The sequence below is a fragment of the Lepidochelys kempii genome, chromosome 20, assembly GCF_965140285.1.
Source record: "Lepidochelys kempii isolate rLepKem1 chromosome 20, rLepKem1.hap1, whole genome shotgun sequence".
Lineage (NCBI taxonomy): Eukaryota > Metazoa > Chordata > Testudines > Cheloniidae > Lepidochelys > Lepidochelys kempii.
This window is the reverse complement of record NC_136399.1, coordinates 25,931,695-25,957,941: the sequence shown is the minus strand read 5'-3', so window position 1 is coordinate 25,957,941 and position 26,247 is coordinate 25,931,695. Positions and strand designations below refer to the sequence as shown.

Here is a 26,247-nt window from a genome sequence, read left to right as displayed (position 1 = left end):
GTAGTACCCATTAGGCAACACAGTAACCCTGCCAGCTTCTTGGCTAGCATAATGGATTGTCCGTCCTTCAGCGCTGAGCAGGCCTCCGTGCTAAAGGAGGGACGTTTTCCTGCCTGCGCGGTGGCAGTGTGTCGTGTGATTTTGGAAGCAGTTCTGCGTGGCAGGCTGGAAGTTGCTGTCCTGGCGAGAGGGGAGGGGGATTGATTCGGTCTTTGATCTTGTATTTCTTCCTTGTTTTGTAGTAGTAGTGGACGCCAGCTTAGCGAAGTCTTCATCCAGCTGCCTTCTCGCAAGGAGCTCCCGGAGTACTATGAGCTCATCCGCAAGCCAGTGGATTTCAAAAAAATAAAGGTAACCCTGCCCGCCCTCAGTGGATGCTTGAGGTACCAGGCAGCACTCTTATATCACATCCTTGATTTGTGTCTTCACTGTGATTTAATGCCGCTCAGTGCATCCGAAACAGCCCAGCCCCGGCCCTCTTCCTGTCCTGTGGCACAACCATTGCTGTCCTGTCACTCCCTGTTCTCCCCTCCAGGCCCAGCCCAACTCCCTCCCTGCATCTCTACCTGGTTGCTCCCTACATGCCCACTGTTCCCTGGTCTCCACTCAAACTTCTCCATCTTTGCTTGTTCCTGGGCCCACCCTGAAGCTGGGGTCAGCCAAATCTCCCTTACCAAGTGCTGTCATTCTCCACCATTAAACGCCTTCTGAGAGCTCCTGGCGGTGAGACGAAGTGAGGGGCTATACAGCCGCCAGCCCACTGTGTCGTGACGCTCTGCCTCGAGCCCCCTCCTGCCTTTAGCTCTACAGAGCAAGGACTCCTCTAGTCAGGTCTTGTGTTAGCTGGACAGCCGTGCTGCCAAGTGATTTGGGCCAGCCCCCTCAAGAGAAGTGGCTAAATGGGACCCGCTAATTGTCTCCCCCCCACTTATTGGTGTGTTCCAGGAGCTGTGCTTCCCACCAATCCCCTCTCACTGGAGAGCCTCCTCCACTGGCACATTTTGCAGCTCGCTGCATCCTTGGATGCACCGAACTGGAGTCCGGTTGGGCCGGGGAGATAATGGAGGCATTCAGCCTTCTGTTCTCTATTGGTTCTTATCCTGGCCTCATCACTGTCGTGTCTGAGCCCCCACCAGACACGCGTTAAGCAAGGCAGTTCACCCTCCCCCAGCATTGACTGGTGCAGAGGAATAAATGAAAATGGAGGCCGACAGGCATGCACAGAACTGGGGCTTGAGTCTGGGAGCAGGATTCTAGGCAGTTAAAAAAAAAAAAAACAGCCCAGGGAGAAAGTGCAAACACCCTCCTCCTTAACAGCAGGTTAGACAAACCCCTGTCAGGGATGGTCTAGATAATACTTAGTCCTGCCACGAGTTCAGGAGACTGGACTAAATGACCTTTCGCGGTCCCTTCCAGTCCTATGATTCTTGGCACTCTGTCCTTGTGTTCCTCCCTCCACCTTCTCAGTGACACCTCCAAAACTGCCCAATGCTGCTGCTCCTGACCTCTCCTCCTCCCTCCTGTCCCTGGGCTCCACCCAAATTTGTGCCGACTGCTCCCTGCCTCTCCTTCCCCTGCTCACACCTGCAGATCCGCATTAGCCAAGCACCTTCTCTCTGCTTGCCACACCTGTTCTCACAAGGCCTGTCCCACGGGGCCCCACCTGGCTGCCTTTGTGGCTTGTGGCACCTGTAGGGTGCGGACCTCTTTCTTGATGGTGCAATTCTGTGTGCTAAATACCAGTGTGTGGGGGGAGATTTCCTTCATGGTCCCAGCTATCAGTGCCTCTGCAGCTGGCTGTGATGACAGCCACTCACCTGACTGCGTGTAAGGTGCTGCAGCTGGGTTGGGAGCAGCACTGCTTATTTCAGGCTGTCGATTTGAGGGTTCGCACCACCCTGCCAGAGGCTGCCTGTAGTTCCATGGCACAGGCCATGCAGGTGCATTGGGGAGGGCTGGGAACAAAGCCCCAAGGGGCACACAGCCTAAAGGTGTAAGAGAGCAAACTGAGGTGTGCGGTCTTCCTTGAGCTTGCTGGAGCCGTGCACTTGGCCTGTGCTAATTGTGAGGCCATTCTAGGTGATGTGGAAGGCAGCATTGGGCAGCCCGCAAGGGAGCTGTTAGGGTGGAGCCCAAGGAGTGGGAGCAGCAGGGCAGCACCAGGCGTTGAATCGCTGGCCATGTTTGAGGTGACACTGACCTTTGCCCCTTTCTCAGGAACGCATCCGCAACCACAAGTACCGCAGCCTGAATGACCTGGAGAAGGATGTCATGCTGCTGTGTCAGAACGCACAAACCTTTAATCTGGAAGGCTCTCTGGTAAGGAACTTCCTCCCCACTGCCAGGGCTCAAGAGGGGGCACCGCCCTTACCTGGCCAGCGATCCTCCCTCTCTCGACCCAGGGTGTGATTGGGACTAAACACCCCTTTTTTAGGATGTACTTAGAATCCCATTAAATCCTGCCAGCCAGTTAGATTGCAAGATGACCAGCCATTTCTTCCTAATAAAAGATGAAAAGCTGATCTGGTTAAAGCTGGATTATTCCTAAGCACGGCAAATGCTTAATACCCAGGCTTTGGCGTGAGCGGGCATGTTAGATTAAGCAGGCGTTGCGTTGTGTGAAAGAGCACCAAGACTCTGGCACCCTGAGCAGGGAATGGATTGGGAGAGCCACAGCTCTCTCCAGAAGGTAACCTGCCCTGACTCACCCTGGCCACTGTGGCCTCTTCCTCTAGATCTACGAAGACTCGATAGTGCTGCAGTCTGTCTTCACCAGCGTGAGGCAGAAAATTGAGAAAGAGGAAGACAGTGAAGGTGAGGAGAGTGAGGAGGAGGAGGAAGGAGAAGAGGAAGGATCTGAATCCGAGTGTGAGTACTCTTCTGCTGCTGCCTCTGCTAAGCAGGAGTGTGTGCATGTGTGGGTGTCTGCCCTATTCAGCTGTCCTGTGTGCGTTGGAGACCAGCTCGAAAGCTAACTGTAAGGCCGCGGACCCTGCCCTCTCCTCTCTTCTCCAGGACAGGACTGAGGCACATTGGCAGGGCACTGTGGCTGGGGGAAGCTCACACTGCCCTGCCTGTGTTCTCTCTGTTCTGGGGCAGGGAGAGGACTGCAGGCGCCAGGGCTGCCTTGAAGGAAAGGAAATGCATGTCGGTTCTCTGCATGGGGAACGTAACTCCTCCCACTTGCTTTCTAGGCCATAGCTGCTCAACCAGGTAGGTCTGGAGAATTCCAGCGGCAGCTGAGTTAAAGGACAACATGAAACTTACTAGGGATGCAGCTGGGGGGTGGGGGGGAGAGTTCGATGAAAGACCAGATGCTCTGAAAGTACGGGGAAGTGACGAGGTACAGTGTTGCATTTGTCTGTGTTTTAGATGGCAGCTGTTGGAAGGTAAGCAGAAGGCACCACTGTCGCCCTGAGGTGGAAAGCATTCTAGAAGTGCCACGTACTTACTATGTCTGTGTTAGAACAGGACAGGTCTAATTTGCAGCGGAAGCTTTGTTGCTATGTGGGAGTGCCAAGCCTTAACCTGTGCAATTGTTCAGACTCTCTGCCTCTCCTTGTACTTCCCCGCAGCTCGCTCCGTCAAGGTGAAGATCAAGCTGGGCAGAAAGGAGAAAGCACAAGACCGGCTAAAGGGTCGCAGGCGCACCAGCCGCGGCTCCCGGGCCAAGCCAGTGGTTAGTGACGACGATAGTGAAGAGGAGCAGGAAGAGGTAAATGCAGGAGCTCAGTTCTCCACTCCAGGTTGCTGCTAGTGTAACCTTGTATGGTGGTTGGCTTGGTGTTTGCAGAGTACCTGAGATGGGGCTATAGCGGGAGTGGGAGGAGCCCTCTTTAAAAAGCAAGGACTGGGAGGACTCAGGAAGGCTGATGGGATTAAACTGTCCCTAAGCACTCAGCCCTGCCACTGGAATGTCTCCACTCTGATCTCTCCCCCTGTCCATTTCGTCTTTTCTTCCAGGATCGCTCGGGAAGTGGCACCGAAGATGATTAAGCAACATTCCATGGCCCAGACCACCAGAGCCGACCTTTCCAAAGCGGACGTGCTGCATCCCTTTAGCTCTAACGGGTAGCAACAAATGTAGTATCAGACTTCAGTAAACTGTATAAAACTCTTCCATATTTATACTGCAGAGAAGATGTAGGACTGTTTGTGTCTTGCCTTGTCCTGACATCAGTAGCGTTTGTTACAGCATTAACTGTTTAAGAGAATTATGAATCGGGGAACACGTGATATCTATTTTTTCTTTTTATGGCAGTACTGTTTCAGTTGCAGTATTGAATCACTGTAGTTTTAAACTGTGGATGCATGTGTGTAGCAGTCCACTCCTAGTACTGTATTTTATTAAACCGGTCAAACTGCCAGCTGCCCGCTAGTTGACAAGGGTGGCGGCGGTGACTGTGTGTGTCAATGTCACTGGATTTCAAACAGTAATAAATTAAACAGAATGTTACTTTTTTTTCTCGCTGGGTCGTTTTTCTGGCTCACTGAAAATGTGTGTTCAGTTAATTAGGCCCCACAACCCCCCTTCCAACTGCTGCCTGATCTGACCTTCAGCTGGTTCCCTCCCTCCCCCTCACCCCGCCCCCCAAGAAATGCTGAGGCTGACCCTGTGGCTGGCTCTTGGCTCGGCAGTTGTAGCAGCAGGGCTGCATCAAGACCTTCTGCCTCTCTCTACTCACTGTAGTGACCGTCTTGTAAGAGTACACATTAGCTCCCCCAGCATAGCAAGCCCCAGTGACCCACCCGGATTGTAAGGGGTGGTACAGCCCAGGCCTTGGGTCCATGAGCCAGATTAGATCTAGAATTAAGCAGTGCTGTCTCTGCAGCATCCCGCTGGCCTGCTGCACTCACCCCAATATCCACAACTGACATCTGGATAAACCGATCAGCTGGACAGCGGTTTATATTTGAATTTGTCATCTGCCGTCAGGGCTGACACCATCTCTTTGGGATGAAAGCAGCCAGCTCACGCCCCTGAGTTAGTCCCGCTGGCAGACTCCACTGCATCAATTTACATTTGAGTCCGCCATGGAAGGGATTCTTTGCACCCCCGAGGGCTGGAGATTGAGTTAGTGTATTAGTGAAGGTTCAGATTGCGGAGCACGGTTCTGGAGACAATTTAAAAATTCACAGTCTCGTTTCCAGCCTGAGGATGTGCCCGGAGCCAGCAGGGGAACACTGCGGCAGTGACCCGCAGAGAGACCCCAGTGACACCCAGCCATGAAGTTCCTGTCTTCTCGGCAAGATCCACTAGGTGGGGGTGTGCAGTCAAATACAGCAGAGGGTCTGGCGGTGGCTGGCTATTGGCACCCCCCTGCAGTGCCCTGTGTTTCAACATGGGCACAGAGAACCAAATTGTCTCTGCCTCGGGGTGGCTTCTTGTTTTGTTAATGTATTTTAACCCTAATTGTTCCTGAGGGTTTCTTTTAATGATTTGTGACCTGCAAGCCCCGCCTAGTGGGTTGGGCTGAGAGAGACAGGTAAATAATCCACCTCTTTTGGGAATTATTTACTGATATCTGTGAAGTCCCAGAGGTTCTCTGCTCTCCCACAGGCTCCCTGCTGCCCTTTCCTCTGCGCTCGCTGGCACAACGGCCTTTTTCACCTAACAATCATTTAATATTTTGACAATGAAAATTTAGGGCAGCCAGGGAAGATGAGTGGGAAGGAACGGTTACTTCAAGATGTCTTGGCCACGTGGACCCCACTTACGGCTCCCATGCCTGCTACATGTGAGCGTAAGTGGATCCACATGGCCAAGATCTCTCACAGAAGCGGAGGGTTTCCCATAGGAGCTGTAGCCAGCTGGCAGCCCTGGCAGCACCTCCCCTCCAAGAGCCAGGCTGCGCCGCTCAGAAGCGACTGAGCTGGGTTTCCTCTGCCCCGCCACACTAGGAAGTTGGAAGCTGGCTGAAGGCAGGGCCGGTTTGACTGGAACGTAAGCAGCAGTCAAGTCTCTCCTTCCTGGGATCTGTTGTCCTCGGTGGCTTGACTCAAAGATCTCTCCATGGAGTTGTTGCCACATGGCTCTGACTGGAGGGCAGCAGACCAGCGTCTGGGGCACCCCTGTGATCAATGAGCCTGGCTGAAGAATCTGGTTAGATTAATGTCTGTCTTCAGCCTCAAACATCACAGGATCTAGCCACCTTAGTCCTCTCTCTTGCCCTGCTGTTGGAAAGCGGGGAAGGTCCTGGGAGGGATGACAGCTGCATCTTGCATTCCACGGTGCTCACGATAACACCAGTCACGTGGATGCAAACTTCCCTCGCCTGATGTTTGCTGATGCCATCTACCCATGTACGTCAGAACCGGAAATCCGGCTCACCTCCTTCCCGGCCCCCTCGCCCCCCACTACAGTTGCACCAAGAGTGACTCATTTGCTCTGTACTAGGCGCTGTGTTCTTCTGCCTTCCTTCCTGTTTAACGGAACATGTCCCGGTAGAGAGGCAGGCCTGTGTCATTCTGTAGGAGATGCGGGGAGGGGAGCATGGCCCTGTCTTTCCCAACTGCCATTCTGAGGCTTTCTTTTTCCCAAAGTGAAAGCAACCCAAGCAGAAGGGACTGATTTGCTCTGGGACTTTGTCCCACGGTAGCGCAGCTGAATGGCCAGTTGCAGGCTGTGAAGCTCTTGGTTTGTCCAGTGCTATGGGAAGATGCTTTTCAGAAAAGAACAGGAAATAAGGGGTGACATTTTCCAAAGCACTCTGGTGATTTAGGAACCTATTTCCATTCTCCAAAGGGATTAGGACCCACCATGTCACTAAAAGCTGATGGGCGGTAAGTCTACCGCACCAGCAGCCTCTCGCTTGGGTGAACCTGCCTTGGTTTATCAGAGGGGGATGTGAGATGTGTGCTGAGGACAGTGGCTGGGGGAGAGAGGGAGACCTCAGCCCGAGCATGGCATGGATGCCTCATTTCACCCCTGCCACTCGGAGCCAGGCCAGCTCTCACTAGCCATTTGCCCTCATAAGAACATAAGAATGGCCCTACTGGGTCAGACCAAAGGTCCATCCAGCCCAGTGTCCTGTCTACTGACAGTGGCCAGTGCCAGGTGCCCCAGAGGAAATGAACAGAACAGGGAATCATCTAGTGATCAATCCCGTGTCGCCCATTCCCAGCTTCTGGCAAACAGAGGCTAGGGACTCCATCCCTGCCCATCCTGGCTAATAGCCATTGATGGACCTATTCTCCATGAATTTATCCAGTTCTTTTTTTGAATCTAGTTATGGTCTTGGCCTTCACAACATCCTCTGGCAAGGAGTTCCACAGGTTGACTGTGCGTTGTGTGAAGAAATACTTCCTTTTGTTTTAAACCTGCTGCCTGTTAATTTCATTTGGTGACCCCTAGTTCTTATGAAAAGTAGTAAACAACACTTCCTTAACACATCTACTTTCTCCACACCAGTCATGATTTTATAGACCTCAATCATATCTCCCTTTAGCTGTCTCTTTTCCAAGCTGAAAAGTCCCAGTCTTATTATCTCCTCACATGGAAGCCGTTCCATACCCCTAATCATTTCTGTTGCCCTTTTCTGAACCTTTTCCAAGTCCAATAGATCTTTTTTGCGATGGGGCGACCACATCTGCATGCAGGATTCAAGATGTGGGCGTCCCATAGATTTATATAGAGGCAATATGATATTTTCAATCCTATGATCTCTCCCTTAATGATTCCCAACATTCTGTTAGCTTTTTTGGCTGCCGCTGCATATTGAGTGGATATTTTCAGAGAACTCTCCACAAGGACTCCAAGATCTTTCTTGAGTGATAACGGATAATTCATATCCCATCATTTTATATGTATAGTTGGGATTTATGTTTTCCAATATACATTACTTTGCATTTATCAACATGAAATTTAATCTGCTATTTTGTTGTCCAGTCGCCCAGTTTTGTGAGATCCCTTTGTAGCTCTTTGCAGTCTGCCTGGGTCTTAACTATCTTTAGTAATTTTGTATCTACAAATTTTGCCACTTCACTGTTTACCCATTACCACTGTTTACCCCTCGGCCCTGCTGCCAGCCTCCTGCACGGGGCTGTCACCCCAAGGAGCAGAGGGTAGAGTCAGAGATATTGGTGGGGATGGGGCAGAGGCTGGACCCCCCACGTCTCTGCCCTGAGGCATCATGGGCCCCCTTGGTACTGTTTCCTCAATGTGCCAGAGCCTTGGTGTGGCCCCCTGTCACGGAGTCCCCAGGCGATGCTCTGGAACTGCTCCCTACAAAGCCAGTCAGGACTCAGGTGAAGTCTCCTCTCTGGGAGCAGACTGTCTGCAGGGCAAGAAGCTCACACGGCTTCCACCTTCCTGGGTCTGATCTCGGAGCATTCAGCCCCTCCATGTGCTTCCCACAGCGAATCTGCCCAGGCGGGGTCCTGGGGGGGCCAGAGGGTCCTGCCCCAACTCCATAGCTAGACGAGACTCTCACCCAGCCAGTAAACCAGAGGTTTATTAGATGACAGGAACATGGTCTAACACAGAGCTTGTAGGTACAGCAAACAGGACCCCTCAGCTGGGTCCATTTTGGGGGGGCAGTGAGCCAGACAACCCCTACTGCCCTTCACTCCATGTCCCCAGCCAGACCCAAACTGAAACTCTCTCCAGCCCCCGCTCCTCTGGGTTTGAATGGAAATCCGAGCATCCACACAGCCGGTACTGCGGGTTTCTCGTCGTGCTTTTAAACTGGTGCTGCTCTGCCCGTGCCCCCGCTCTAATAAACTGACCCCTACCCGACCCAGCTGTCTAGCTCCACCCTCCCGCCCCCCAGGCCTTCTTCCCAGAATTCCCAGGAGCCAGCCACAGCCCTCTCTGTTCTCAAAGAGGGCTGCATCCCACGCACTAAGGGCCTGCTTTCCATGGAGGCTTGGGCTGGAATTAACGGCACCGAACTCTGAGCCTGCTGCGGTTTGAAGCCGCTGTCCTAGGAGTTTTGCAGTCCTGCACCGGCTGCATTAGGACAGCGTTGCAACACGGTGTTGGCACCCAACTGGCCTCCCTCCCCCCAAATGTCACCGTGGCTAGGGGGTCCCCTTGGGATTCCAAGCAGCCGTGGGCTGGCCCAGGGTCAGGGCATCACCCAAAGGTGGCTTAAGGCCACTTTTGCATGTACACAGCCCTCCCCAGCTGGGGCAAATCCACCCCATGGGTGGTGGAGACTTGGGCTGAGAGGACGTGCCATCGGCACACAGCTAGAATCCTAGAAATGCAGGGCAGGGCACGAGGCCACGTGGGAAGAGGAGTCTGCACCTACCCAGGAGGGAGGCCAATTCCCCAAGAACCACCGAATTCTGAATCTGAGCTGCACTTTCCTAGAGACGCATTCCGGAAAGGCCCTCCTGGCCCACAGCCACCGCCTCTTGGATGCCTTTCACCCACTAGGGATCGTTTCCTCCAAGCTTCCCCTTTCCAGTTGCCAGAGGCTGGCTCTGGGGAGGAGTCTGTCAGCGCATCGCCTCCCTGGTCCCCTGCGGCTCGGCAGCCAACCAGCAAAGGAGCAGGGAGGAGTCACAAAGTGGCCTGATTTCTTTTTAAGGTAAACCTGACTCCTCGCCATGTAGACCTGGCTCCATCTTAGCAGCCGCCAGATTCCTCAAGTACAGCCAGCTGGGAGAGGCTGGGCCTCACTTCATGGACGTCAGCGACTAATGAATTAAAGGGCCCTGAGAGAGCGGCTTTGCCTGCTGGCGTGATGAACACAGGCAGCTCCACTCACTCTTCGTGACCACTGAATGCGTCCGATGAAGCGAGCTGGAGCTCACGAAAGCTTCTGCTCAAATACATTGGTTAGTCTCTAAGGTGCCACAAGGCCTCCTGTTCTTCGTGACCTAGCAGTTCACAGGGGTCCCTGGGATCAGCTGAGCAAGGTTCTCTGCCTTGTGAGATGATCACAAGGGTCCCGTCTCCACGTAAACTTGGGGGTGAGATTGTCACCCCTTTCCTGCCAGGAGTGGTGTGATCCCCATACCCAGGCAGGGGAGGATTCACTTCCCAGGGCCCCCTCGCGAGCGAGAGGGGGGCAGTGTAAACTCCTCCCTGGAGCATGTGGAGTCAGCACGCTTTGGCTCTGGCAGCTGTCCAGAGCCTTGGCTCCAGGACGCATGGGAGCATTTAGGTCGTCGTGGCTGGTGGCATGTCTCGGTAACTGGGCACATTGACCAGAGCTCAATAGAGCCGGTGGCGGGTTTGAAACCCCAGCAAGTATGTTTGTCAGCGTCCCTCGCTCGCTGCGACCTGGGCCAAGAGGCCTGTCATGCTAATCCTGTGCCCCTCGGAGAGCGGGACCATTGTTCTTGTTTAGGGCTAGTATTATAGTCTGGTCTGGAGGCCTCTGCTGAAATCAGGGCCTTGCTGGGCCGGGCAAAGCGCAGACACATGCTGAGGTGGTCCCTGACCCAGGAAGTTCACCGTCAAAACCAATGAGAGACAAGAAGGATCATTCTCCCCATTGTACAGATGAGGAAACTGAGGCCCAGACCCTCAAAGGTATTTTGGTGCCTACAGGAATCACTGATTTCAATGGTAGTTAATCATGTAAATGCCTCTGAGGCTCTGGGCCTAGGTCCTGTGGGAAGTTCTGACTCCGGCTCCCCAACCAGAGCCGTGCCTCGGTAGCTCTAAAGATCTGGGCCGAGACTTGCCCAAGGTCGCCCAGGGAGTCTGTGGCAAAGCAGGGACTCCCACCCAGGTCACCCTAACCATTGCACCCTCCTTCCTTCTGCCCCCCTCCTGACCGACCCCACCCCAAACGACCCATGCTGTGCACACACCCCCGGAATGAGTGTTGCTACCATTTGAGCTTCTCAGCAAGACGCTTGATTTGGAGGGCGGGCGGGCGGGGTTACGCCAGCTCCTGGGAGCGCAGTCCGGTGCAGAATGGAAGTGACTGGAAATAAATCCTACACCTATTCATAGGAAATAAATCCGATAAATTCTGCAGCGCCACCCATCCCAGGAAGGGGCCTTTTCTCTGCAGCACGCAGCCAGGCTCCCTTGGCAGCGTGCAAACCGTGAAGACGAAACCAACGTGAGCCCAGCCTGCATGTGACCCCTGCCATTGACGCTCAGTTACCCAGACGAAAATGCACAAAGATCCAGGAAAGGGCTCCGGACCAGTGAGTTGAGGGTGGTCAGGCTGCCAGGAGAGAAGATCTCTGGGAGGAAAACGCTCCAGCAGGAGGATTAAACTCTGGCTATGTCAGCCCCAGACGACCCAGCACCGATTGTCAGAGAGCCAGCACAGACGTCTGCTTGGTCCAGAGACTCAACTCCTACCACAGCATCTCACCTACCAAGGGTGCAGGGCTCAGACCCTCCACGCCCTGGGCGTTAGGATCTGGGCTGAGGGGTCTAGGAAGGGCCCCCTCGGAGGAAGGAAGCAGGAGCTCGCAATGAAGGAGAACCAGCGACAGGCTGTGGCTATCATGGTTAAGGTGCTGTTGTTAGGAGGTAGAGTAGTCCAGTGGTTAGAGAAGGGAAGGGGGGTCAGGACTCCTGGGTTCCGTTCTGAGCTCTAGGGGACAGCATGGCCCGTGGTTCGAGAAGGAAACCAGGACTCCTGCATTCTGAGGTGGAGGTTTGTCCAGTCGTTGGAGGTGAGAACCGGGGGTCAGGACTCCTGGGTTCTGTAAGCCTCTCTGTGCCGCCTCTCCACTTTATCTTTCAAATGGGGCTGCTCTTGATCCGTCTCCCGGGTACAAGGTGTCAGATTGGCTGGTCCCTGAGATCTGGAGGATCAGCAATTGAGGAGCTCGTTGGGTGGTCCTAGCTGAACTGTTGCTCAGCTCTCCTGGTCTGAGCTGAGTCACCTTCATCCTCATCCCTGTGGCCGGCCTCCTCCTCTTCCTGACCCTGGACTGGCTAAGCCGCGTGCCGTGCCGAAGGAGAGATCGAGGACACGCTGCTGGGCGACGGGATGAGTCCGAGCATCGTGAAGAGGCATAGGCCTGTTCAATGGGGATGCTCTGAAACGGGACCCCCATCTTCACCTTCCTTTGTTGTTGATTAATGAAGCTGGGTTCATCACATGCTCCCTGCCCCCAGCAGCCTCTTCTGCACGGCCCAAGGTGGCCTGGATCGGAAGAGAACTCGCTGCCCAATTCCAGGCCCCAATCCCTCCGGTGAGCATGGGCACAGGGGAAGGAGAAGAGGTCCCCCAGTGGGGTCAGGGCTGTGAGATGACTCTGTACAAAGCTTGGTATGTAGAGGTTGCAAGGGGACCGTGACCAGAAAAAGCTCCTGGAAGAGGAAGTCAGCAGAGGAGCCCGTCCTCTGTTGGTGTCCAACACCCGCAGCTAATCTCTCCCCGGCTATTGGCTTGGTGTTCTGGGCTGGCAGGAGAAAACTCTTTCAAGCACCGCAGCAAACCTAGGGCAGGAGGACACCAGGGCGTGCGGGGCTGAGATCTAAACCCGGTCTCCTCTTGGACTGACCAGCGCCAAAGCGGTTCCCGTTGCAGGGTGTCTGTGGAGGGCAAGGCCCCTCTTGGTTAAGAAGGACCCAGGATAAGGAACGTTTTAACTGTAGCTTGCTTGGCTCAGAGGATGGGAACAAAGCCAGCTGGAAGCGAGTTAATTTCTTTCTCCTGAAAGGAAGTGACTAGTGTCAGAGCAATTATCCCAGCTCTTACTGTGGGTAGATCTCAAAGCACTTTACAAAGGGAGGGTCAATGTCATTATCTCCATCTTACAGGTGGGGAAACTGAGGCACAGAGAAACAAAATGATTTCAACAAGGCCATGTGGCAGGCCTGGGCAGAGAACCCAGGTCTCCTTGAGTCCCCAGCCACTGCTCTATCCGCTAGACCATACTGTCTCCTCATCTGCCGTCCCGTCCCTCCTTTGTGTGTTTAAACGCCTAGGGAGACCGCCGGCAGCTGCCTGCTGGAAGCTCTGCTGCCCCAGCCTGCGCCTTGCATCCACCTGGAGGTCCGTCTGCCATGGCCGCCCGGGGTGTCTTACCGACCGATCCTCCCCAGAGCCGCTAAGCTGTACCAGGGAAACCCATTGGGCCGCACGTGAGCCCAACGCTGCAGGGCCGGCGGCGGGGGACGCTCGCCAACAACTCGAAGCGGCATTGGGGAGGACCATCTGGCTACGGGGGCAGGCCGGGTGGACTTTCCCCCGTGGAATCCAGGGGCTGGCGTGCTGTTTAACGAGAGCTAGCTGTGTGTTTGCAAATTCGAGCTGTACGCTGGCCACAAATGGACGTGCTGGCCCCGTGGATCTTGGGCCACCAGTGGGGCACTCCGCCTAGCCAATCGCACACCTGGGAGCCAAGCCAGACAACACCGTCCACTCCGGCGGGGCTCACCGAGCCGGGGCCATCAACCAGCAGCGCTTCCCTGGGCTAATTCTACTGCTAGGGCTGTGCCGGCAGGCCACCCCGCCTGGGAGTTAGAGCACCTTGTCCAGTTTAGCTCCTGTCACTGGGGAAGCAGCTTGAGCTAGAATTAGACTGCTGTAGCTATGCTGGTGAATTGTCCTATGTAGACATTATTGTGCCAGGAGCTGTACGTTATCTATTAGGTGTATTATGGTAGCACCTAGGAGTCCAGTCATAGCCCCAGGGCCCCAGCGTGCCAGGAGCTACACAAACACAGAGCAAAAAGACGGGCCCTGCCCCAAAGAGCTTCTAGTCTAGGTATGAGACAGACGCCTGCTGGGTCCGGCCGGACGGGCAGCGCAAGGAAACACTGGATGCTGGCGCCCAGTGCGATGGGCCGTGCTCAACGCAGAATTCTCGGGTTGGTTGCAGGCCTCCGGGCAAAGGGGAGGGATTTGCAGGTGGATGATGAGGCTCTTGGGAGGGGTTTATGGGGAGCTGCTCCCAAGCAGAGAGAAAGCACCGCGGGTCTGGTTTGGAAAAGGTCCAGGCAGGTGCTGGAGGCTGGGATCAGGGGCCGGTTGGAGAGGGGAGTCGACAGCTCCATGTCCGGGGAAATGAATCACACACCAAAAATGCAAATTATTGCAAAAAGAAATTCACTAGCTCAGCACTAACCCTGGCTCAGATCCTGTCCTCTCTCCCATGCTGGAAATCACTGGAGAGTTTGGCTCCAGGGGCCCGTTCCCCCTCCTCCCCTCCCCCCAGCACCCTGCGGACTTTGAAGTGAGTTCAATCATTGCCTGAGGCCGCAGGAACTCAGAGTGGGTGCCAGGTGCAGCTACAGCCCCTTTAAGGGCCCTGGACGCTGCTGGATTTTTGCCATTGTCTCTGCACCTTTTATGCCCTGAATTTGAGGGATCAGCAGCTACTGGTAGCCAGCACGATCCTGAACTTGCCCAGCAGGGACCAGGGAGGCCGCCCATGCTGCAAACCACTGTAGCTCTCGCAGCTGCTGAGCGGCCCTGGCCTCCCATTCCAGCCGCCAGGGCCATGCTCCGGCACCGGCCGAAGTTCTGCTAGGGAGGCCTGTTAGCTGGACTCTAGGCGGGATCCCTGGGGGTTTGGGTCACATGCTATCTTTTCACCCGCCCAGCTGTGTGGACCTTGCACAAGCCAAGCTCGCGTGAGCCCTGGGTGAAGAAGCAATGCAGGACCAAGCCCCAAACCGGACTTGGGACAACTTGTCCGGGCGTGCAGAGGAACTCTGTGAACGCTGGGGTCCTTCCTCGGTGGAAAACCACTGGGCTGGATCTCAACGGGCAGGAGCCGCCTACCTTCACTTTGGAAGTGACTTGAGCTAAACGGCATGGAGGCCACTTTAAGTCTGAGGGCTTGGTTAGGCCGTTGCGAGCTGGGCGTGACTCTACCCCACGGCAGCGGGCCGCGCGCTGGCTGTCTGGCCGCGGCTGCTGCGTAGACGGTTGCGGGTGGGCTTTGATCTGAGCCGTTCGGAAACGGGAGTAGCCCCAAGCGCCCTGGGGAACAGTTCGTGCACAGACGCAGCGGCCCGGCAGGCACCGAATGCGCGGCCGCCTAGCTCAGGGGAGCGGCGCACCCCCGCTTGCCCCGAACGCCGTGTCCAGGTAGACAAGCCCTGAACGAGGGTCCACACAGGAGGTTAATGTGATTTAACTCTTTACATTCACGCCGGTGGTGAATTTGGATGTGTTCCCCCCAAGTGCTGGTGTGTAGACAAAGCCCTGCTTTAGTTTTAAAAAATCAAACTGCTGGGGCCCTGGGCCCAAAGCTGCGGGGCCTATGCCATAGTCCAGCCATTTCAGAGAGCACTTGGGAAGCAGTTATGGCCACAAATCTTCTAATAGAAGGAACTAGGAATAAAGAGCAGGGAACAGACAAAAAGTTTCCTGCTCTTTGCCTCTGCTTCTCCAAGAGTTGAACAATCAGCGCATGGTGCCACTGTTATTTTTCTGGGGTGCCAGCTCTCCTATTTTCATTGCTAGTCTTGTGATATTTGGTGCTTTCCTGTAAAGCCCCAGCTCCCGGAGTCAGGTGATTTTTATTTTTTGCCTGAGAATTGCAGCTTTCGTTTAAAAAATATAATCCTGCTCTCCACAGTTGCAGAGAAAAGCTTGCCAATGTGACCTCTCATGGCTCAGAACCCACACGGCAAATGGGAAGAAACCCAATAATACATTTTGGGAAGATCTCATAATTTTTCTAGCCATTCGCCTGAGTTTTTTGGGGCTGGATTTGTGAGTTTTGTGAGCTTGGCAGTGCTGCTGTTAGAATGAACGATTGCCATGGCAGCTGTGAAGGGTTTTGAGGGATGTCATGGCCAGGGGCAGGAGACCATTACAATCATCTGGGGCTTGTCATGCAGAGGGGAAGCAGCCAGAAACTCTGGGTCCAAAAAGAGGCAAGAGACAATTTCCTTTGCTAAATGTTTAATGCCTCTAAATGCCATGGCCTCTTAAGACCCAACTTCACAACTCTAAAAGTAGAATTTTATTCTATCTGCACCAGTAAAGATCAGTTTTTCTACATAACGCCCTTTGCCTTGTTCCTGCGGGGGAGGGGGCTGCCCTCTGGGCCCATACATCAGGAATTGAACCTGGGATCTACAGCTGCTGGGGCCTTGTAATAACTCGTGGACTGACAGAGAGGGGGACTCGCCCGCGTGGGGTACACATGTTTGGCCAGATGGCCGGAGCTCACTGGATGTCCCTGATGTGGGCTCTCTTACGGAGACACCCACGTACATAACATGTGTGTTAGAAGCAGACAATCTGACACCCCGGCCTTGAAGAGCGAGGCAGTGAAATTCGGGGCCAAGCTCTCTGCAGTGACGCAGAGTGCAGACGGAACTGTCAAGGTCTCCTGGACCCTGCGGTGTCCACGCCCCTGTCTCCCTATAAACCACGTGATGCTGCAGGCTGATGAGTGCAGCGGCTTGAGTCCTCCTAGCATAACACAAAATATCTCGGTGGTTCTAGGCTCATTCCCTTCCCCGGGGCGGTGCTGAGACACCCGTGGAGGGTCTGGCCCACAACGGGGGCTTGCAAAGTTTCAGTGGCTCCTCCAATGCCTGGTGGGCAGGGTTTGCCCAACGCTGTGCCCTGCGCTGCCGTAGGCCAGTAGCCGAAAGGCCGCACCTGCCTCACAACTGGGACATCTTGCCACCAGCTCCTTTTTCCTAGAGCTGTGCAGCCCCCGCGCCCGACAGCGCCCGCTGAGCCAAACCTGCCCTATGGGGCGTTGTCTTTGACGCCCAGGTGAACAGAAGAGGTTTATGATCTGTAGCAGTGGTTCTCAGCCCGCGGGCTGCCTGCAGCCCGATCAGCACACAGTCGCAGCCCGTGTGACATCCTCTGGGCCACACAGGCCATCTGTACACTGCGTGGATGTGGCCCACGTAACAGAGAGTTGCGTAGGTGGCCGACAATGGTAGAACCACTGGTCTATAGGGACTTCCAGATGAGGATCGCAAAGCACTTGCCAAGCATGAATGAATTTAGCCTTAAGTCAGCCCTGTGAGGCCATTACTATTAGTCCTCATTTAACACATGGGGAAACTGAGGCACAGAGCAGTGGCCATGATGTACCAAAGGGCGCACAGCATTAGAGGTATTGGTGACTGCGGCTCTTCTCTTCCCTCTCCCCCCCCAAGCTGCGGGCTGCTCATGTGAGCAATCACGTGGCAGGTGGCCTTTCAGCAAGGCCCAAAGCAGCTGTGGGCGGGTTAAGTTCAGCTGATTAATCGGAGCATCAGGGAGAACCTTGGAGGACCATCGCCTGTCAGTTTTCAGTCCTTGAGGCGGTCGCTGTGGTTACAGAATACCGGACGGCAAGCAGAGGTGGGAATCCTGGGACCGGAGGGAATAGTTCTTAGGTTGCAATTCACATTTGGCATCGCTTCGGTGAAAGTCTTTCTGGGATCGTCTTTGAGTCAGTGGGATCATCTCATTTGACCTGCATCGCACATGGGGCTGCCCTGAATTACTTCCTGGTTGTACTACACAGATCTCAGGCCGGAGGAGCGTCAAAGCAGGGGCCATCTGTTTTGTTCTGTGCTCGTAGGGCGCCTCGCACAAGGGGTCCTGAGCTGCTACCCGAACGCCAATAAATATTCAGAGTCTTCTAAGTTATCAACAGTTGTCTCAAATGGCATCTGTGCTGCCCACGTTCCTCCCTGTTTGCGCCCGCACCCGCTCGAAATACAGCTCTCAGGGAAGAGCACAACTCTGCAAAGCTTCCCAGGCAGGGTTTAAACACAGTGTGCCCGAAATCCCGCGGGCTTGTGTCTCCTCACACATCGGTTGACCCTGGGGTAACTCCAGGGGCCGAAGAGGGTAAAATCAGGCCCAAAGTCCTCAAGGAAGCTGCCAAATAAGGAGACTCTGTAAGCTAAGGGTTGGGGGTAATTGCTGCTTTTTAATTTCGCCCCATTCAGACGCTAGTCTCTCCCCCTAATTATTTTTGTTGCCCTTCTCTGTACCTTTTCCAGTTCTAATACCTCTTTTTTGAGATGGGGCGACCAGATCTGCAGGCAGCGTACAAGATGTGGGCGCACCAGGGATTTATAGAGCAGCGTTATGGTATTTGATAATAACACTGTCAATGCACCTCTTCATTTTGTGGTGTTTGCTTAACTCTGTAATTATGACTGTGACTGTCACAGGTCCCGTGAGTCCTGTTGCTCTGTACGCGAGTCGTGGGCGCTTTCGAGAGCCCTAGCCATTCTGCAATGTATGTTGTGAAATGACAAAGATAGATGATGCTCCCCAAAATGGACGTGTATTGCAAACCACAACCAGATACAGAAAGGGTGTGCAAAGCAAAATAAAAACTCACTCTGAAATCAACGAACAGAACAGCACTTCACCAGGGGCAAGAGCATCCCTGTCCATTTCACTCTATTTTGGCTAAACCTGCAGCAGTGTGTGCGAGGCAGGCAGGGCTGTCCTGGCCCTCCCCGGGGCGGAGGGGCAGGGATGCAGGCACTGGTGCCATGTAGATTGTCCACAAGCATCTGCAGCATCTGTGTTTGCTGACGGAAAAGCCCCGTTATGTCCTGGTGCAACTCCCCCTGCTCTCCTTTTCCTGCTGGGCCTCTTGGGCCTCTCCTGTCTGCTCCTTCCTCCTCCTCTCTCTAGAGACAATGCTGCCCATGCAAGTCCCCTAGCAGCTGACAGGGGAGCCCTGGGCTCCTCAGTGCAAGGTCTGCTCCCAGGACTTTTCCTCCAGCTGGTTATCGGTTCCCATCCAGCTGTGGTTGCCAGCTGCAGAGTGCCAGGCTGCCCCCTGGGGGCACTGCTCCCATTCTTTAGGCCTTTACGTCCAAGTGATCCCGGTGTAACAAGCAGCTAACGCCGGTCTCTGAGGTCCGAGGCGCTCGGCTGACCCACTGAACGGCACAGGCCCCGCTTGCTCCCCTGGGCAGTGGAGTTCACAACGGTGGCCAGAGCGGTCAGTGTCGGGCATCGTGGGACAGCTGCTGGAGGACTGTTTGGGTTGCCATAGGTCATGCAGCGTCTACGCTCGTACATCAGCCACAGCCCAGTGCCACTCGGGGAGGTCGTGTTCCTGCGTCGCTGGAGCAGGGCGCTCGCACTGGTGGTAAACAAATCTAAGTGCAGACACGAGCCCAGCTTGGTTGACGCAAAGCATCTTACATTGACCTAACTTTGTAGAGTAGACCAGGCGGGCTTCAGTGCCAGGGGAGCAGCCTGCTTTCTCTCTCTCTGGTTAGTGGGTATGCTCGGTCTGGAGTCTAAGCAATCAAGGCGTGTTATATTGCAACCGCCCAGCAAGAATGATTGATGTTTGGTTCTAAGTTCTCTGTGTGTGTACCGTGAAACACAGCCCCAACGAGGCGATTAAAAACCCGCAGCCATGCTCATATGATGCCTGCCTCCTCCTCCTCCGCCAGCCTCTCTGTGTCTCCTACCTCTTGGGTTGGGATGTTAGCCAGGATAGCAAGCTGTTTGGGACAGGGATTGTCATTCTGTTTGCACAACGCCTTGCACAATGAAGCCCTGTTGCATGATCAGGCCCTTTGCCAGTTGCTGTCATGCAACTGAAAAAGAAATCCCCATTAAACCCTTGAAGGCGGTGTCTTAACATTGATTCAGAATCACAGGTTCCACTCACGTCAGATGGAGTCCCCAGATCACAGTGGCTTAGGGTGAACCCCTTGGGGGTGGGAGGCTGGCTCTGCATTGCTGCGCTGTGCCTCAGTTTCCCCATTTATAAAATAGGGGTAATGATACTGACCTCCTCGGTAAAGCACCTAGGCCCCGATTGACAAAGGGATTTAGGTGCCCAATGGGATTTAGGTGCCAAAATACCTTTTCGGAGCTAGGCCTTTTGAAATCTACTGATGAAAAGTGCTAGATAAAAACTAGGGCTTTTTATTAATATGGACCCATGCCTTCAGAACCCACCAGCTCCCTTAATGACTAGCTGGAGTGCTAAGCCCCTAGGGCTCAGCCAACTCTTTTGGGCTGTTACTAGCTGACATCCTAAAACGTATTTATCAAACATCATTCAACCCCAAGAGGATTTTAGGTTTTTTATAGCAACAAGGCCCCATCTAAGCTCTGGCACGATGCTGCTGTAGTACAGTATTGTAGCTTCTTCCTATAGCAACGGAGGTGGGTTTTCCACCGCTGGAGATCCTCCCCCTCCAAGCAGCGGTAGCCAGGGCAGTGGAAGAATGCTTCTGTCAGCCTAGCGGCATCTACACCACGGTCGGGATAGCTCTAGGGCTCAGGGGTGAATTTACACCCTGAGAGCTGGAGCAATGTCAACCTCACGTCTAAGTGTAGACGAGGTTTTAAAGTTTAGATGGGGCCAAATTAAGGTCCCCAGTTCTCCAGCTGTGGATGACAAAATTCTTTGTCTGTTTACATTTGACGTGGTTGGTTGGCACCTGTATGTGCTCATGGACCAAAGAGTAAAAAACACTCATCTTCCCACCTGCCAGCAGAGCTGCTATTGCTGAACAGACAGATCCCAAAAGGGCAGTTTTCCTCTGGGCAATTTCTTGGTCCTGTTAGTGGTGCCGTGATTCCAGTTCGCTCTCGGAAAAGAAACGGGGTCTGAACCGTCTGCAGTGTTGCTCGCATGGCATGTGTTGCCATGTGACGTTCCCAAGAGGGCTGATCAAAGGAGTTGCCTTCAAATAACGTCCTTTTCCTTCCAAGATTTTGCTCGGTGTCTGTCACAGTCTGGTCAGTTTCTGTCCAGATAAAGTATTTTCATGCTATCACTGGAAAACTTCAAGGGAGAATTTCTGGGACAAATCAGTGGCAAAAAATAGAGCTAACTTTGGCCCCTACTTTCCCTCAAAGCCAAACACAATCGAACTCTCAGGATCATTTAGCTCCAGAGTTCAGGTTTTGATTTAAAACACAACGGTAAGAATGTTAGGGCATCTTTCAGTAGCTGGATTTGACACCTGTAGTTTGGGCAGCAGCCACTGACGCTTCCCCTACACATCACACCCTGCCACGTGTCCAGTTATCCGTGGCCATGCGAACACAGCACTTACGTGAAATCAGGCCTGCGTCCTTTGCACACGGCTGTGAAAAGCTGCAGCGTTCGCTTGCTGGAGACAGGACTGCAAGAAGGGATGCAAGATGTGATCACAACCTACATTGTTCCTTGTTGATTGTTCCTGTGGGGATAAGATCTGCCATGTTCCCCCACCCAGCTTCTTGCAGTGGGGTGACTGACTGCTTTCACGGGCCACGCCCTGTATGGTGTGATCCCTCTTGAACCAGTTTCTCTGGGTTTTCGCTATCCCTGAAGGCCAGGAATATTGCTCAGCTGGTAGTCTTAGCTGAGGAGGAGTGTAAGCCATGACTAGCTGCAAGGTTGCAACAGCCAAGGACCATGGTGTCCCGGAAAAGCGCAGTGACAGGTGATTCTCACTTTCATCAGCACTAGAATACAGGAAGGGTAAAGGGCTGTCATCAGGCATGGGTCAATTACAGAGCTGGTATAAAGCTGGAGGTCCTAGCCACCCTTCTCTAAGGCTAAAGGGGGGGAGCAATTAAGCCCCTTTGTGTAGTGATAGCTGGAGCCAATAGAAACCATCGCCCAAGGCAATTGGCTGCACACCGAAGCCTGAGTGGAATTAAACCATGTGATCTGAGGGGTATCCCTGGGGACTGATTGGCACCAGGGGTTGGGGAAAGGGGGAGTTGCTGGGAAGCTGTGTGCCTGAGGGAGAAAGCAAGCAGGCAGCGAGAAAAGCAGTTGTGGGCATAGGCAGCGAGTTATATGGGCCCGTGGTGCCCTGGCACCAGCAGTATTCAGAGCCCAGGGGCCCAGCTCCACCAGTATTTGGGGCTGGGTGTCCCCCGGCCTCCCCTTGCTGTGCCCAGGCCCTGCAGCTCCATGCCGCCTCCCTGCAGCGACTGCTGCCGCAGCGTCCTCGTGCCCCCAACTCCCTTGCCAGGGCAGACTGACTCTGAGCCTGCCCTTCCACCTCAGACCCTTCCCTTTTCCGGGGGGGACTCTCCACCAGCACAGGGGGCCCCCCCGCCCGCAGTCACTGCTCCTGCCCCGTGCTGGGCAAGGGGCAGCCCCATCCCTCACCCCCAGTGAGGCTACAGGCAGGGGCAACAGCACGGGGGGAGGCGCACACAGCACCCCCCAGCCCCGACACCTACCACAGGGGAGGGGAGGGAGATTCCTGGGCCTGAGAGAGGCCCTACGAGCACATGCAGTGAGAGTGGCGGGGGGAGAGTGTATTGCTGGGGGGGCAGGAAAGGGGGGCTCCTCCCCCAGAGCTCGCTGCTGCCAGCAGGGAAACGGGTAGGGGGTAGTCCTCCTCTCTGGCCCCTGTCCTGGAGCAGCCTGCCTGCACCCCAAACTCATCCCCAGCCCTGCCCCACCCCAGAGCCCATACCCCCCAGCCAGGGCTTTCTCCCCCACACCGCACCCTCAACCCTCTGCCCTCGCCCTGAGACCCTCCAGCACCCCAAACACCTCATCCCCAGTCCCAGCCAGAGCCCTCATCCCCCTGCACTCCAACCCTCTGCCCCAGCCCTGAGCCTCTCTAACACCCCAAACCCCCCAGCCCCAGACAGAGCCCTCACCCCCTACACCCCTACTCTCACCCTGAGCCCCTCCCACACCCCAAACCCCTCATCTGCAGCCATACCCCACAGCCGTCACCCCACACCCCTCCACCCCCTCCCTCTGCACCCCCTCCCATGCCCAAACTCCCTCCTAGAGCCTGCACCCCAATCCCCTGCTCCAGCCTAGGGCCTGAACCCCAGACCTCCTCCCCAACCCTCCCTCCCAGAGCCTTGAGCAGGTGGGGGGTGGAGTTTGGGCAGGGGCAGGTTCTGGGCACCACCAAAAATTATACAAACCTGCTGCCCCTGGTAGTGAGGATGTCCCTGAGACAGGGCGGAGGGACAGAGCTCCTTGGGGCACAGGACTGGCTAGAGGGAGGCTTGGAAATAGCGAGCCAGGAAACTGCCTGCTGTCGTCTGTTTGTTTCTACTGTAATCAAGGAAACAGGACTTTGTGCATTCTGTGTAAATAAACAGGATTGCACCAAAGAACTACCTGACTTGTAGCATCAATTTTTCCTCCAAATGGGAACAAGCCTGGCACTGATTAACCACTTGAGCAAAGGGGAAGCGCTGGCAACGAAAATATTGGATAACTACAGCGGCTGGCACAGCAAAGCCGGCGTGCACCTCGGAGCCAGGTGCTGAATGTTGGCGATAGGCTAACCCGCCGGCGGATTTTGACGCATCTCACCAGGGCCCCCCCACACACACACACCGGGGCTGACAGAATGAGAGAATGCTCTACGCTGTCTGTGTGCTGCGGGGGACTGCCCTGCTTCCCGCGAAACCCACTGCTTAGCGGGTGCTGAAGTGCTCTGCTGAACTGCGGCCTATACGACTGGAGAAGGTGCCGGGCCATGGAGAATCTGGCCTTTGCTGTTCTGCTTTCCTACCCGCTTGCATCCTCAGTCTCTCTCTCCCTTCCCGTGGGCTTCTCCCTGGAGCTCCGGTAGTTTGGAACTCTCCCGCTGTGCCCCTTTCTGCCTCACTGATCTCGAGGCCTGCTCTGTGCACAAGAACTATTGCAGGCAGCGGTGGGATTTTTCTTTTGACTCCTCTCGTATAATTTCATTGATTTATTAGGTGAATTATGGTTGCACCAAAGAGCCCCAGTCATGGAGCAGAACCCCACTGTGCTGGGCTCTGTACGCACCCAGAACAAAAGTCAGTTCCTAATCATTATACCTGCATCGCCCCTCACGTGGATGCGGTTACCCCCACTAGAATTGAGGCACAGAGAGATTAAGCAACTGGCTAAAGCTCACTCATGAAGTCTGTAGCAGAGGACGGACTTGAATCCAGGCATTCTGAGTCTAAGCCAGCTCCCTAGCCACCAGCCTGGTGGGTTTTTTAATCTCCTCTTGTATTATTTCAGTTCCTCTGCACTGTCCGGCACTGTCGTAGTTCTCAGTGCCTTGGCCCTCACGGCTCTCAGGTGGCAGCCAAAGAGTTTCATTAGTAGAAGTGAGTGAAAACTGGACTTTTCGGTGTGTTGGCGATTTGGAGAAGTCAAAAGAGAAACCATTTGGGGTCAAACAACATTTCGACAAAATCAAAATGTTTTGATTCTGAGCATTGTTAATTTTTTGGGGGTTAAAAACAAAATATCAGTAAAGGACATCTTGACAGCAAGACTCATTTCAGACGGCGAAGTCAGGGCATTTCGTTATGGAACTAGCCATCCCAGCATTTCGAGTTTTCTCAAATTTTAAAATTTTTTCCAAAACAAAAATGTCAGCAAAAGCGGCGCCTAGTTGGAACCCGTTTTGGTGTCACTGGAGTGGCATTGTTTGCCAAATAAAAGGTTGGTGTAAATAATTTCACCCAGTCCTAGTTGTTAGCTCGCCGGCAAACCACGGCTTACTCCTGTCTGCGTCTGTTCCCATGGTAATGGCCCTCCCAATGCTGCAAATGAGGCAAGGTCCTTTTAAACCAATGAAAATAAACCAGTGAGGAGCGAATTCTCACTACGGACTCCGTGCAGCCAGCCCGCATTTGACCCCAGTGAACAAAGAGGCAGAGAAAGTGACGGGCCGAAGAAAGCAAAGGACACTTGGAGACAGGGAAGGGGAAAATCTGGACACGACGTAAGAAAACTAGAGTGTCAAAGCAAAGCAGCAACCCCTAAAGAAATAGCGTCACACTGTCAGATCCAGCATAGAACTACCAAAGGACTCGAGACAGAGAAGGAAAGAGGAACAGCACATCAGGAAATCTCAGTCACAAAATATAACAGTAAATTATTTTAAAAGAGCGAGAGCTCAAAGAACATTTAAATATTTTTTATGCTTCTTCCTCCAGCTCGAGTGCGTCACATCAGTGTCAGTCACTCCCGTGCCTCCCTCTGTGAATAGTAAATGTTGTACATTTCTACAGCCCCTTTCATCCCGACGGATCCCAAAATACTTTAACAAACTGCTAAACACACAGACGACAGGCCGGGATTCCCTGTGTGCCCCAGGGAAACGCGTCTGTTTTGCAGCCCGCAGCGATACTCCATGAGCGTTTGGGACAGGAAGTCAATATTTCCTCCAAATTCGTTTGCAATTCTAATTAACCCATTGCGGGGGACCTAGAGGCGTTAGACCATAATTAACGACGTTGGACTTTGGTTAGGCTGCCTGTGTTAATATTTCAGACTCTTGCAAAAAAATGCTCTGGGATCTCCAATCTCTACCATTGCATGCTGAGGAAATAAAGACAAATTAGACCCCTTTCCAGTTACTTTTCTCACACTCTTCAATTCAAGGCCCCTGCCAACGCAGCCCTAACTTCTCCCCTCCGCTACCAGCCGTCCTCCCCACTCAGATCAGCTCCCGGTTCTCGCTTTCCAGGCCTGCGCCTGACGCAGGCCCCCTACGAGCTGTAGGAATGAGACCGCAGGCCAAGGGAGGGGAGGGACAGTGGGAGCCCCGGCTGGGTCGCTGGCCTAGTGGTGGCAGGCCGTTGTCTGTGTCTCTGTAAGTGTGTGCCAGGTCCCGCCCTATGCCCAAGCCCCAGCGCTGCCAGTTGCAGTCCCAGCTGGGGCGTTTCAGCGGTGGAAGTCCCCGGTTCACTCCTTAGCGTGCTGAGTGACGCGGCAGCTGTCACTTCTCATGTAGGTGCCTTGACAGGTCACCTCCACGGCTTGGCACTCATTTAGCAACCCAGCCGTTAGCCCTGCCGTGCACCCCCCAGCGAGGTAGGGGAGAATCCTTATCCCCATTTCACAGGTGGGGCAGTCCAGCAAAGTCAGCATCCAGCAGGAAACGTCTAGTTCCCAACAAAACAGACGGTGGCGTGGGGAAGGGACGAAGGTGCCAATCGGTGCATGTTTCCTATCGCAGCCGTTTGGCCGTGGTACGAACCCTCCCCGCTGCACAGGTCGGGAATGGCCCCCAGCGGGGTAAACAGGGATCAGGCAATGGAGCCGCTGTGCAGATCTGCCATTAGCACGGGAGAGACGGTCGTGGCCCAAACGTCGCGCTGGGAGAATTTGCGACCGGTGAATACAGAGAAGCACCAGAGGGGGCCCCACTTTCCGTTCTGCTCACAGGATTAAAAGGGAGCCCAGTCAGAAGGCTGCCATGCTGCTTAAGTCCCACTTAAGTGCTACTGTGAAGGCTTAAGTGGGACTTATGTGATGCATCAGAGGTGGGCGGGGCCACGCTGGACACTAAGAGGTGCTGAGTCCATGACCCTCCCATTGCTAGAGCTAGAAGTCTCGGGACATTCCAGGTGCTCAGGGCCTCTCAGGATGAGGCCTTGAGGATGAAAAGTAGGTTTTAAATCTCCTGCATATGGAAACTTGCAGCTACTGGAGGGACCT

General features: G+C 54.3%; 2 protein-coding genes across 11 annotated transcripts in view; one reads left to right on the top strand and one right to left on the bottom strand.

The window, feature by feature from the left end:
• SMARCA4 (SWI/SNF related BAF chromatin remodeling complex subunit ATPase 4) overlaps positions 1–4,456 on the top strand; it is a 93,328-nt gene extending 88,872 nt beyond the window's left edge. For 7 of the 10 annotated variants that reach the window (XM_073318959.1, XM_073318961.1, XM_073318965.1 and 4 more), the window contains 5 exons: positions 243–351; positions 2,218–2,319; positions 2,736–2,868; positions 3,576–3,715; positions 3,964–4,456. In XM_073318959.1, coding sequence (XP_073175060.1) covers positions 243–351; positions 2,218–2,319; positions 2,736–2,868; positions 3,576–3,715; positions 3,964–3,996 — 517 coding nt within the window. In that variant the 3' untranslated portion in view covers positions 3,997–4,456. The remainder of the gene's footprint in view (positions 1–242; positions 352–2,217; positions 2,320–2,735; positions 2,869–3,575; positions 3,716–3,963) is intronic. The other 3 variants (XM_073318966.1, XM_073318964.1, XM_073318960.2) reach the window with 1 other exon arrangement.
• YIPF2 (Yip1 domain family member 2) overlaps positions 1–26,247 on the bottom strand; it is a 125,841-nt gene that overhangs the window by 96,344 nt on the left and 3,250 nt on the right. The window lies entirely within an intron of this gene.